The sequence below is a fragment of the Rhipicephalus microplus genome, chromosome 10, assembly GCF_043290135.1.
Source record: "Rhipicephalus microplus isolate Deutch F79 chromosome 10, USDA_Rmic, whole genome shotgun sequence".
NCBI classification, from domain to species: domain Eukaryota; kingdom Metazoa; phylum Arthropoda; class Arachnida; order Ixodida; family Ixodidae; genus Rhipicephalus; species Rhipicephalus microplus.
In genome coordinates this window covers 52,407,989-52,422,153 of record NC_134709.1, presented here as the reverse complement: position 1 = coordinate 52,422,153, position 14,165 = coordinate 52,407,989, and the positions used below count along the sequence as shown (strand labels likewise).

Genomic DNA, 14,165 nt, shown 5'->3' with positions numbered 1-14,165 from the left:
CACACGGGCTTACAACTGCGGAGAGAATTGGAACGCTTGTAGTGTTCAGTGGCAGAACAGTGTCACCACGGCCGGACCTAATGAAAACGTCGTGGCCAGGACGTCAAAAGATGAGTGGGAAAATCAAAAGGCGCATATTAATTGCAGATATCTTACTAATCAAACAATACAAGGCTCACACGCTGATCTAGCATTGTTCCACCTATTGTACATACTAACTACGGCAAGATAACCCCAACATTTGCCGTCATAAAAATGTGGGACGATTTACCCCTCACGATCAAAACATCAATGTTTCGTCATATACTTTTTCTTATTTGCAAATGTCATGTTTACCCAATTGAGCATATCGCTAGTTATTCTACATTTGTGTTATAATTGGCTTCGTTAGCTGTTTCTCAGTCATTGTAGTTTTGCCATTGCGTTTCAATATATGCATGTACTTTAAATATTATAAATTAGTGATGCTTGTGTGATTTTTGCTGTTCTTCACCTGCTCGCTGTTTTCTCTCCTTAGACTTCTTATTTTTATTATCCGATGGTCCCGCATCAGTCTTCGACTATGGAACCCTCGTTCATATGTTTTTCCGTATCCGCATTTTATACTAAAATAGAATGACAGATTGCTGAGTAACATTGAATGCATGAAGACAGGCTCAAGGAGACGTCTATCATGCAACTAAAAAAATAGGCTCGCTCATTTGTCATCCAACAATCTTTAAAAAGAAAAGGAGGAAAAAAACAAGCAAACAGGCAGCTACTCTTCTAGGGTCATCGGGGCGCGTTCCCGAGGCAACCGGTAACAAGGCCACCCCATGGCGCAATAGCACGGCGCGCCTTTATATGGGGCCTCAGCGAAACAATACATCAAAAATCTGGGACGCTCTAGCAAGCGGTCACGTTGCGTCGAGTAACAAATCACGGCCTCACATCTGGGGCACGCGGCCTCATCCGCATTTGTCAGCGTCTACGTCAAAGAACGCCAGCGAATCATTTTCGCTGCCGCAGAAGAAGCGAGAGCCTTGAATACGCGTGCAGCGATTTCGAGCGCATTCCGACCTAAACGCGGCAACAACGCACAACATGGGAACTCGTTAGAGCAACGCGTTAAGGCACCGGACGTCGCGGCAGCGTTCAAAGGAGTAGGGCTAAGACGCTTCATCAGACAGGAAAGTGCGCGTCGGCGTCAACACAGATTGATATGTAGGGTTTAACGTCCCAAAACTACCATATGATTATGAGAGACGCCGCAGTGGAGGGCTCCGGAAATTTCGACCACCTGGGGTTCTTTAACGTGCACCCAAATCTAAGCACACGGGCCTACAACATTTCCGCCTCCATCGGAAATGCAGCCGCCGCAGCCGGGATTCGAACCCTCGGCGTCAACACTATAGCGATGGGGAAAAAATGATCACAAGAAAGGCTTGTGATGTTCTGGCGTCACAGGTTGCAAAAAACTTGTGACGCAGCATAAGACGTCATAGTGGCGTAGCGCGATGGCGGATCCACGCAGCGTCGCTTGGTGATACATGGGCCCACCCCTGAGGAGGTACTAAAATAAATTTTCAAAAAGAACAACAAAAAAGAAACGCCAAGTCTGCGCCAAACACGCCTCACAGAAACAGCAAAAGCTGGAAAAGCGGCATTCCTATAGAGCCATTCCTAAACATTCTGGGGCAAGTATACAAACAAGCAGACTTGCCATACACCATGAACCGTCCTAATTTTGTGAAGTAGGGTGGTACCCACTACTCCTATATTTCTTGTTTGGAGAAGCGTGGTACCCGCTACACACTGGTAAGATATTTCCACATTTCGTTGATGCTGGGGCTGTTGACAATAAAGAATTATGTCTGAACACACTGTAATGGGTGGGAAGCATTCAACGACCCCCGCGTAACGGAAATCGCATTGTGTGACACCTGCTTCTCTTCTAAAACGCTCTAAATGCGTCCAGGCGATTCCTTTCCCGACCTGAAGCTTGCATAGGTTCTGTGAAGCGAGTGAAAGTCGTCAATTTTACACTATAGAGAACTCTGGCGCTAGTGTCTATGGCCAGCAAGGCATGACGATTCAGCAAGCGTGGAAATTCCTGGCAGGACATAGATTTGCCTATAGTATTCGTACTTTACGGCCATTCAGATTCACGTGGCTTGAAGCAGCTTTGACACGAAACAACAATCGGCAAATGTTCGGCAGTTACGCTTCCCCCCCTTAATTTTTTAGGCTTACCACTTCAAATCAGGTCACGAAGTTATAAGTGGTTTGTTCTTTCCTTCGAAACAAAACCAAACACAGCAGTCAAGGCAGTGCACAAGTGCGATCGACGCCCGCAAGCACGAAGACTAGGCAAATCCATGTCATATCCATAATTCCCATGGTCACTAAACGATCGCAGCGCCAGAGTCGCCCCTAGTTAAATTTAGGAAATTCTACGCCAAGAGCAGCCAAGATGCCTTATTGCCAGCATACGAGTATCACGACATCTCCCTTTTATAGAGCTGACCGAGGCATGCCCACATTAATGACGATCATAGAGACGTACCCTAGACTGTTTTGGCTAGAATGCCTAGCTTTCCAGAAAAGCCCACCGGATATTCTACTGCGATCCCTTGGATGGAAAATACTTTCAGGTGGACCAATCATCACGTTCAGGACATTAAGAAACTGAAAAGTTTGAGCAAATCTCGAAAGTGACCGTAAATACTGACCGGTGTCCGCTACCTAGCATCTCGAAGAAGCACAGTGTTTGGTGTCTGTTATGCTGCACGATAAAACGACAGAATCCTCATTCATGCCGCAATATCGCAAATAATGAATCGTTTGAAATATCACAAATCTCAAGATCGCAAATATCAGAAGACGCGATGCATATAAAAAGTGGCTATAATATTCTTTCAGAATTTTGACGCAATGGCCGTGTTGTGGGTATCTAATTGTGTGACGTTCAGAGAATACTTGCGGAGGGGTGGTAGCTCGCCTATACAACAACTTGGCGAAGGGTTTAGAAGCGCAGGTTCCGTTCAATCCAGGGGAAGAAGCGGACGCAATCACCGCCGAAACGTCTATGTGTCATGGCCGAGCTGTAAATGTGTCAGCTTCCGTCACTATACACTTGGCCCTTCGACCGGGCCCCGCGCGGGCACAGGACTTCGCGAGTTTGTAGAGCTCGCGAGGCACAGCTTGCCTGGCCTGTCGCAGCGTCGCGCCCAGCACTTTAGCGTGGCGACTATCGTCAGGCGTGAAGAAGGTATGCACCTCGCCACCCTCGACGGCGACGCTGGCCAGCCGGTTGACGAACAATGCGTAGTAATGTGGCTCAACGGGAAAGTCCAAGTTGACTAGAAAACTCACGCCGTCCAGGTCCAGGTCCCTTCCACACCCGTGGGTGGCCAGTAGTACGCGAGAACCCCCGGTGCGAAACGTGCTCAGCGTCCAAAGACGCTGCTCAAGCGCCATGCCGCGGTGAACGGCGACCACACGCCAGTTCCTCTCGCGCAGCTGCAAGGCCACCTTGCGCACCGCTTCCTGTGTCTTCGCGTACACCACAACCCTTCCGACCTCGTCCCTGAGCAGGTCCTCGAGGAGCTCGGCGAGCGCGCGCTCTTTCTCGGTCTGCTTGACGACGTACACACACTGCTTGACGCCCACCAGATGAGGCTGCGCGGAGTCGAAGTTTACCTGGACGTAGTTCTTGAGCAGGGTATCGACGAGGCGCTGCGTACCCTCTGGCCACGAGGTGACCCACATCACCGTCTGGTGGTCCGGCCTGATCTGCTGGGCGATCTTCGTCACTTCGCGCTCGAGGCCCATAGACAGCATGCGGTCTGCGCCATCGACGACAAGGAAGGTGCACGAAAGAAGCTTCAACTTGTGTGCCGTCACGAACTCCAGGAGGCGACCCGGCGTTCCGACGCAGACGTCGCAGCCTACGGCGAGCTCGGCGTACTGGACATTCTTGGCGACGCCGGATTGAACGCAGACGCTGCGCAGCCCGAAGGACTTCCCGAGGTCGTGGAACAGGCGGTGGATCTGTTGCACTAGTTCCCGAGACGGTGCGAGGACGAGGACTAGTGGGCCGTCACCGGCGTTGTGGGGTCGCTGGATGCTTAGTGCGTGCGCGACGGCTGGGAGAACATACGCGTGCGTCTTGGGCGACCCCACCTGCACGACGCCAAGGAAGTCGCGACCGCTTAGAACGACGGGCCAGCACTGGGCCTCGACGCAAGTGGGCGTACCACCATTGCGCTCATGCCGAACGGCATCGACGAGGCCACGGGGAAAAGAGAGGGCCTCTTGGAAGTCCAGGATTGGCTTGGCGATGGGTCCGCGTCCTTTGACAATCACGACGCCGTTGGTGCGCCGGTAGTCGTCCACTTCAGCGGCAGACCGGTTCGCCGTGGTCGGGTGTTCGCGGTAGATGTTCTTCTGCAAGATGTGCGACTGGATTCGCTCCCAGTCTGGCTTGCGCAGCAAAGCTTCCAGCTGGCTTCTGCCGCGCTCGGGCCTTCTGCGCAATGGGCGCAGGAAGAGGAGAGTAAAGTGATCCCCCGTGGCACGTCTGTAGTACATGACCTGCGGCTCGATAATGTTCATCTCGGCGATGTGCAACCGTGTGTTGTATTGCCTCGAAGGAGAGACGTCAACGGCCTCCAGCTGCTATTCGCCCGCAGCACCGTGTTGGTGGTCGGTTGGTTGGATCCTCGAGGTGTGGCTAAACCCGCCACCGGTGATTCGGCATGTGCGCACTGACCAACGAAAACGAAGGCGGTGGTTAGACCGATTTTAAAAATTCTCCTACTACTCGGCCGATTCCCTGCATTGCGTATGAGCCACGATAGGGGATGAAGAAGAAAGCTGCCAAGAGGTAAAACGGGAGGTGCAAGAAAAAGCCAGACTTGTCAGAGAACAATCGGCCGAAATTTTGCGAGTCAATTTAACGTGGAGTTAAATAGAGAACGAAAATGGCCTCGGATTGTTTCTTTCGCTTGTTGCTCATCAAAAGGAGTTCTTATTTTTGGTTAACTGCGCTCCTGCATAGATGTTTAAGATATGAAGTGTGCTACCTGTTTGATTAAAAAACTGCGCTATAGATTTACTGCGAAATACGAAGTTGGGCAGAAGACACGAACCGAAGTGGACTTTACGCAGAAACGCTTAATAGACGAGTTATTTGGTTCGCCCGAAAATTATTGCTGCACGCGTCTATTGCCCGCAAAGGCGATTCACCAGAAAGAATTGAATTAAAATACTAAAATACTCCTTGGCCATAACCTCGTCACGTACAGCTAAGTAGTTAAACGTGAAAGTGTTATAGAGAGCTGGTTTCGGAGAAATTTCAGTGTCGGCGTCGTTGGTTGTGAGCAAAAAATCAGCATTGTCCGTGAGAAAAAAATCGATAGAGATGCGAATAAATTAAACAATAAAACATCACAGCATACTCACGGGGTGAATGACGATAAGTGGGCAAAGCTACGGACGGAATCATTGGTAAATCGCGAGTCTTCCGTGCAATTCGCCGAGTCGGTCATCATTTAAAGACGTCAAAAGCGCTGTGTGTCTATATGCCGTGCCGCTTGGGCCTCCCGCTCTCGTACGGCAGGCAGGGGCGGCGCCAGGGGGGGGGGGGCAAGGGTGGGCTGGAGCCCCCCAAAATTCTCGCCTGCCCCCCCCCCCCCCCCCCCCCTATGCCCACCCAAGTGCCCGGAAGCATATATTGAAAACCTAGTAGGAGCAGAGCTAGCTCGCCCCCCCCCCCCCCCCCCGGAGGAACTCACTTTTCGTGGTTGCCCCCCCCCCCCCTCTCAGTAAAAACATCCTGGCGCCGCCCCTGACGGCAGGACCTTGGTAGCGGTGTCGCGCAGCTTCACGGCGCGCCAAAAGCGAACTAATTTTATTTCAACGCTCCCACTAGCGTACGTCGTCGCACTAAATCGAACGATTGCCTTCCACCAACGACACGCGCCATATGTGATATCATTCCTATATTAACATCTCGCATATTTCATTATCAGCTACAAGTACCACCATGTAGTTTTATAACACCTCGTATCTATTCATCAACTACAGGTACCGCCATCTAGTGAACACTCCAAGAGCTAAAATAGAGGTGGCCAGTGACCCACGCCTTCAGGAGCGTCCCCCTGAAAGTCTTCAGTTTGAGTCACAACTGAACTCAGGCTCCCTGCATGCAAGCGGATGCTTTAGGAATGAGCCACGCTATTGCGTGAAACTGTAATGCCCTACGGGCCCTGAGGGTATTCTAATAAATAAATAAATAAATAAATAAATAAATAAATAAATAAATAAATAAATAAATAAACAAACTGCTAAAAAAAACAGAAGTGATACATGGACGCCTTTTAGCAGGAGATCGAATCATATTCACGCATGAAATGGTGCATGTAATATGGTTAATTACTCTTTGAAAAATTCTTGGATACCAGCGGATTGGAAACTTTGAAAATAATTCCGATACTTAAAAAACAGGGACTTGGGTATACACTTGACAATGTGAGGCCAATTTCTCTTACATCTAATTTGGTTAAACTAACTGAAAGTGTTTTGAATGCACGTGTAATAAAATACATTGAAAAGAAATCAATACTGAACCCCAGTCAAATTGGCTTCAAATCGGGATGCTCCATATGGTGTGCGCACGCAGATTTGGAGAGTCGTATACAGTTGGCTACGCGTAGAAGAGAGTATTGTGCATTAGTTACTCTGGATTTGGCCAAGGCGTATGACAAAGTGGAGCATAAAATACTAATAGAGCAGATGGAAATGTCACACTTACCAAACTACAAGACAGCATGTGTAGCAGAGTTTTTAAGCGAGAGAGAGTTTTATTGCTTTCAAAGGGGTTGTTTTTCTAACAGATATCGACAATACCGTGGTGTACCACAGGGGGCAGTGCTCTCACCGGTGTTGTTTAACATCTTCCTCAGTTCGATTCCAACACATAGCGATATTCATTTATATGTGTATGCAGATGACATTGCTTTCTTTGCGACAAACAGTGATCTGCAATTACTTTATCAGACATTACAGAATTACCTAAACATGATAGAGGAATGGCTTGAAAAAATTGGAATGTCTCTAAACGTAAACAAAAGCGCGCTTCTAGCGTTCTCGTTCAGGGATCCTGTCAACATCTCCTTGATGTATGGCACAGAGCAGATTCCCCAGGTGGATTCACTCAAATACTTAGGCATCATATATAACAGCTCGTTAAATTGGAAAAGCCACATCGATCACATTGCGTCCAAAGCAACACGAGCCATGGGGTGGTTACGCAAGCTCAGCAACATAAAAAGGGGGTTGCGAAGAAATACATTGGTAATGGTCTATAAAATGTACATTCGTCCTATCATGGAATTCGGCTGTGTCTTATTTTCGGGCAGTGCGACATATAAAATGAGACCGCTAATACTATTAGAAAGGGAGGCTTTACGACTGTGCCTTGGACTGCCCAAGTTTGTTGCTAACAATGTGCTTTACATGGAAGCGCGTATACCGTCATTGTTGAATAGATTCAAAATGCTTACTATCCAAACATTTTTAAAATATACACTGTGCCCCAGAGAGCATCGTTTCATGCTTTTATTAAAGAACCAAGCTTATTTTTTGAAACTTGGTGGTCACGATTCCACTGCCCACCGATCTTGTTCGTTCAAGCGCTGCTAGAACCACTGAACGTCAAAATCAAACATATTTTCTCAACAAGAAACGTTAATTTGGATCTTAAGATAGAATTTGAGAATATTTATCCCTCTAACGCAAAGCAAATGCCATTTCAATATTTAAATGATCAGCTGCAGGATTACTTGGCACATGTGAACATGAACAACATAATTGCGACTGATGCATCCATATCAAATGAAAAGGCTGGGGCAGGTATCTTCTCACGTTCCCTTGACTGGTCCTTTTCGGTTAGACTCCCAGATTACACACCAATATTCATAGCAGAATTATTTGCTATTGTACTGGCACTACGGAAACTTTCTTTGGGCGAATCAGAGGCAGTCGTAATTACAGATTCTTTTTCAGTATGTGCTGCTCTGTCTTCAGGAGCCAACTTCACACTTATGCACATGTTTCGACAACTCATACCGACAAACTTGAAAAAACTGCAGCTCTTATGGGTACCAGGCCATCGTGGCATATATCTCAATGAGATGGCGGATGCACTAGCCATAGTATCTCTTAGCGGTCCCCTTATCCCGATTTTGCCTGATACGGCTTACGCGACAGCAACGAGGTTTAGAAACCTCTGTTTGCATGAATACGACTGCTACTCATTGGATAAATATCGAGATTTCGCACATCTAAGATGCCGCTGGAATAGACAGTGGTGTGCAACACGGCACTTGGAAGTTACTTTTACAAGATTGCGTTGCAGAATTCCGCAACTGAATTATTATTTGCATAAAGTTGGTCTAAAGGCGTCACCTTTATGTCAGACTTCCGAAGAAATGGAAACGATAGATCACTTCTTTTTGTTCTGTGACCGATATTCTCATCTGCGGAAAAGATACCTGGTAGCTCAACTTGAAAAATTGGGATTAGATTTAAATGTGACAGTAATTTTGTCGTTTGGGAGCATTAAATTCGGTTATAGCCACAGGGACATCTGCTCTGCGGTATTTGAATACATAAGTGAAACAAAGCGATTGCCATGTTAATCTGCCTATATATATATATATATATATATATATATATATATATATATATATATATATATATATATATATATATATATATATATATATATATATATATATATATATATATATATATATATATATATATATATATCATTTTAGACCCACCATTACCTCTGTCTCAAATCGCATCTGATAGCCTGCATCGCTCCCTGCTCAGATATACTCCTTTTTCGATTTTCGGCTTTTCTTACTATATTTTTTTTCAGCCCAAAATTACGTTTTGTTTGAAAAACCATTAGCCTTTTAGTTAAGATCCTGCCGCCCGGTTCTTGGCCGATCCCCCTTTGTGGGTGCGCGCCAGAGTATCAAGGATCATCATCATCATCATCATCATCAAGCGTTTAATCGCGAAAGGCGTCAAAATATGTGGACAAATATGTGGAACCAATGGGTCTACCCATTACAAAGCGTTCATACATATTTGATCATTTACTAACATATATATATAGTGAGCAGCTGCGTAGGTTTGCGTGCTGCTTACGGACACGTAGTGGGTCCTTCGCTGACTCACAGAAGGAAGAATCATGGCTCAGTGGGCACTTGGCAACTGTAGTGCTAAGTTCATCGGAACCAAACATATATTTTCAGAAAACTTGGCGATCACCTTTTTTATTTAATAAAATGAAATGATTTTAAATGTTATCAAAATCAAGCATGTTCATTAAATACAGTTTTTCTTTTTCTTTTTTTTCTTGTGAAGTACTCTAACAACTGATTTCAAAACTATCTACTGTTTAACATTTTGAAAATATGAACGAATTTTTTTAGCACGTGCACCGCTCGTTTCATTGCAGATTCCCCATGGTGGGTTGCGCCGGGATAAAAGGGCCAATCAATGAATCAATCATTCAATCAATCAATAAACCAACTTGCAGTAGGCAACCTAGGGTAGTTCGAAACGGCCGATGTCGCGCGCACAGAAGTTCGTTTTCTAGCGGCACGGTTGAGGCATGCACCGAGAAATGAGGCGAGGCTAGTTATGGAGAAGGCGGGATGCGCGCTAGTCCCGATTATATTGTCGCGTTATGTTCAAGCCGAAGCTCGAAAGTCCTCCAAGTTTCTGGCTGAGCTTGGCGCAAAAGTAAGAAACTGTATCGAATTGGCGAGATTGCGCCCCCGTCGCATTCCTTCATTAATGTTCGCACTTCGTGGAACTTGCCCAAAACGACGGCGGGAGTGCGTTACATGCATGACACGAGACAAAAGCGAGTCATCACACGTAGAGGCTAATGGGTCTTTTCACCCACCAAAGCTAGAAAAAAAAAGGAGAAAACGTGGAAAGCGTGGTGGAGTTTAAATTGGCGACCCGTTAGGTCATCGGTGCAAAACGAGGCTCAACACGTCAACCGAGGGGGGAAAAAAGAGTGGACGTCCCGTAGCACTTGTCTTAAAATATCGCTCCAGTGTTCCGGCGGTGTCACCTTTTCCTACAGTTGTGTTATTTACAGCCGCGTGATGTTGTGTTGACCTTTTTTTTTTTGTTTATTTGGGTGTCACAGCGTTTCTCAGAGTGTTGCAGCTGTCCTTCTCATCACCTCCGCGCACCTTGAAATTAGTGAACAACGACCGGTGATGCCTCGAAGAAAAACATTTACTGCTACACTACTATACCGTATTTACTCGCCTACTAGTATCAGCTGTTTGGAACTAAATGCTACGGGATTCAGCAGCGATTGCTAATGTTGGCTGAATGATTAGAAACGTGCTGTAACTCTATGTACCCCTTCAGACACAACGGCGCATCCATCATATTCATGATGAAGAAAGTCGCAATGACGCAGAACGCTGGATCAATTTATAATTTCTTTTCGAGTTCTGCATCTCGTTAAAATTGGGTCACCGCTTTCAGAATATAGCGCTGATGTTCATGAACACTTTCTGTCTCACCTTTCTTCCCCTCGTTTCCTAACGCTGAGCAGCAGGCCAGAAAACGCAGTGAGGCCGACCTCCTAGCTCCTCTGGCACAACGAACATTTCTCTCTCCACCATATTCATGTTCAGCAAACGCAATAACCTAAAGTTGGGCGTAAGAAGCAGAACTGCTCTGTAGAACTTTAGTCAAATGTAACTCTAGAAGCCCGAAACAATAGCCCATCAAAGGCGAATGCACGCAAGCATTCACCGATGAGCGCGCCCCCCAGGCTGACGTCATGGGCCCCATGTCGGTGACCCCACCTGAGGAAAACATGCCCCGCCGCGGTGGTCTAGTGGCTAAGGTACTCGGCTGCTGACCCGCAGGTCGCGGGTTCAAATCCCGGCTGCGGTGGCTGCATTTCCGATGGAGGCGGAAATGTTGTAGGCCCGTGTGCTCAGATTTGGGTGCACGTTAAAGAACCCCAGGTGGTCGAAATTTCCGGAGCCCTCCATTACGGCGTCTCTCATAATCATATGGTGGCTTTGGCACGTTAAACCCCACAAATCAATCAATCAATCAATCAATCAATCAATCAATCAACCTGAGGAAAACATCACCCACCACATGCGCGGGAGCGCTTCTTTAATCGCAAAGGCGATCAGCTGCCGCGCTTGGGTTGTGTGGGCGGGGCCTCTGCGAGCATCTTATAAGCCACATCTCTAAGTTGTATACAGCTTCTCTATACATTAGATCCGAAAATACACTACACCATGAATCAAGATCCCTGCCGACGTCGAATAATTGCTGTTCACATCCTCACCAGTACGAATAGAGTCCCCCTTGGCTTCATAGTTTGTTCGATTCGTAAGGCTGTGCACAACAGAAAACAGGAGGTTATTAAGATGGCAGACGCAGTCGAGATCTACGAAAAGAGACGCAACCGTGGCTCCAAGCGCTGTCTGTGATACCTCTCGTAACGGGTTGTGACGTGGGTGTAAAGGGCCTTGAAAACAGTTACCGCATAACCGGAGAACCTGTCGATACGCTGGGACATCCTCACAACACATGCTTGATTGAGGCAATTTTTTTTAACTTTTGTTTTTGTTTGACACAGTTCGCCCTTGTTGTCCGAGTACAGGTGCGGGTAGTTCCTGTGGAGGTGCACGCTGTTTAGGTAGGAACCACGGGCATTCTGGCGCTTCGGTTTCGGTCGACACGCGAGGGGGTTGTGGGCAAGACGGAAATTCGCCTCCCTTTGTAGTGTTGGGTGTATTCTCCAGAGATCAAGCTAAAAGACCAGGCGTGAAAACATCAAGACAAGATGCCGCAAACGGGCAAGTAATAAATGAAAAACTTCACAGCGGCGCAAAAGAATGCGTTAAAAAAGAACTTATCGATGCGTGCCCAGACAAAAGGCGATAACTATCAATCCGACAATCGGACTTAACATGAATACCCATCAACTATAGCAGCGTTGATTCTGCGGATATTTTTTAACGCGATGGCGTTAAAGTACTCGTTTCGCAGAAAGTCCGGCGTCGGTGTCATTGGTTGTGAGCCAAAAATCATGATCTTGCGCTTGACCCAAAAATCGAGAAACATACAAAGAAAACACATATTAAAAAATTTCTGGCTTTGAGTTGGGACCGAATCCGGGTCGTTTGCGTGGAAAGCAGGTGCTCTACCCCACATCCACGCGTTTTCTTGTGAATACAGTTAAAATAACTTCCTCTGCTTGAAAATGCAGTGAAAACGACTTTCATACTTTACAAACACACTCGTCCTGTGCGCATGGTTCACAATAAAACATGAAATATTGCAGAAATAATGCGTGGTACAAGCGTACATTGCAATCGGGTCTCACAGCATGTGACTATCACAATGACTTAATTGTTTAAAGCCGGTCACCCACTACGAAAGGCACACGCGCCGATTCCCTTAAGGCCATGTAGTGGTTACATTGCAAGTTCGAAGAGATTTCATGCACTAAGTTCTTGAAGTACAGACTAGGAACAGTATATCGCTACCACGTTCAACTTTTAAAAACGAAGCTTAAGGATCACCCCCCCCCCCTTTTTTTTTCTAGTGAAGGAATGTGCGAGATATAGCTACGTGTGATAAGCTCCTTCGGCCATCGAACCATGAATGGTGTGCTTGCCGCACGGTGGTACAAACACGCATTAGGAGTTGCAATACCTATATGCCCTGCACAAATGTCTGTGGACACTATTCTGTCAAGTGTCCGAGGGAATGCATTGCAACAGAAGGCGACAAAAACTCTGTTGAAATTCCTACGCGACACGGACCTGAACAAGCGGCTGTAACAGCAATGTCACACACCATGAAAGACAAGACTGGACTATGGCTGAGTGTGCGCGCGTGTGCTGCCTAATGTGCTGTTTTTCTCTCTTCTCTCTCTCCTATCTATCTTTCATCTCCCCCTCCCCCTCCCATGTGCAGGGTAGCAAACCGGCTGCCTATAGGCTGGTTAACCTCCCTGCCGTTCTTTTCCTGCTGTTTTCTTTCCATGCAAGAAAGGGGGGAGGGGGTTGGCAGTGCCTGCACATGCGGTGACGCAGACCACTATAAATACACGGCAACGAACGGTCATCAACCCTAGGGCCCAGCAGGCCTGGAGTGGCCGATCCGTGAATCAGAATAGCGTTCAGAATCGTTTACTCGCCTGGCCAGCTTCTCACGCTTGCAAGACTTGGCATTCCTCGAATGGAAAGCAAAACTAGGAAGAAAAAAATAACGAGGCGTACAACACGCTCTACGCATCCGTTGGCTCACCCATGGGTTTTATACAGCCCTTCCGCTTATAAGTTATATATATGCATTCGAGAAGATACGCGGTGTTCGGTGGAACGAACCCTTCGAAGACGTTCCTGGCTGACGCGTGCAAGAATTTCGATTTCCCATCGCTCCACCCAAGAGAAATATATCGATGGTTCTCCAGAGACAAGCAATAGCGAATCGGGAGGAACTTTAGCATCCATCGCTTACATCTTAAATTCCAGTAAGTTCCCTCTTTATTGCTCTGTCTATAGAGCTGTAGCATATGCGAGCGGCGGCAAATTTTGCAAGTTGCCGAACAAGCCCTACAATATACGTGGTCTGGGAATGCAAAGAGATAATTTGCAGAGAACGCCTATCCAATCGCCCAGACAGGCACTCGAGGGAGGCACAGATGACAAGCCAAGGTCCCAGGGCCATGCTACAGACGGTGCAATAAAATTAGACAACGCAAACGATCACCGAGTTTTCGCCTATTCTTCGCCGGTAGTTTGCATTGTCTAACTGTATTTAACACGCAACAACTGTCCCAACAAGTTTTTCTATACAGGTGGTGACCAGGGCCAAGGAGTCACGCGATTGATTTTCGGTAAATGCAGCGGCATATGGATGGAGGGCTAATGTTATAGCAGATCGTGCGCTCAGATTTATGGGCAGAATAAAGAATCCCACGTGGTCGATATTTTCGAAGGCCTCCACTATAGCCTCTTTCATGACGACATCGCGGTTTTCTTACGTAAAACCTGAACATCTATTAATCGAACAGAGCTAGGCTATCAGCCCATACC

The 14,165-nt window shown here is 47.0% G+C and overlaps 1 protein-coding gene across 1 annotated transcript; it reads right to left on the bottom strand.

Moving 5' to 3' along the window:
* Positions 1 to 3,072: 3,072 nt before the first annotated feature.
* Positions 3,073 to 4,596, bottom strand: LOC119181696 (putative ATP-dependent RNA helicase DDX5). The gene has a single exon (XM_037432939.2). It carries the CDS (start codon positions 4,594 to 4,596, stop codon positions 3,073 to 3,075), a length of 1,524 nt encoding a protein of 507 aa, XP_037288836.2.
* Between the last annotated feature and the right edge of the window lie 9,569 nt (positions 4,597 to 14,165).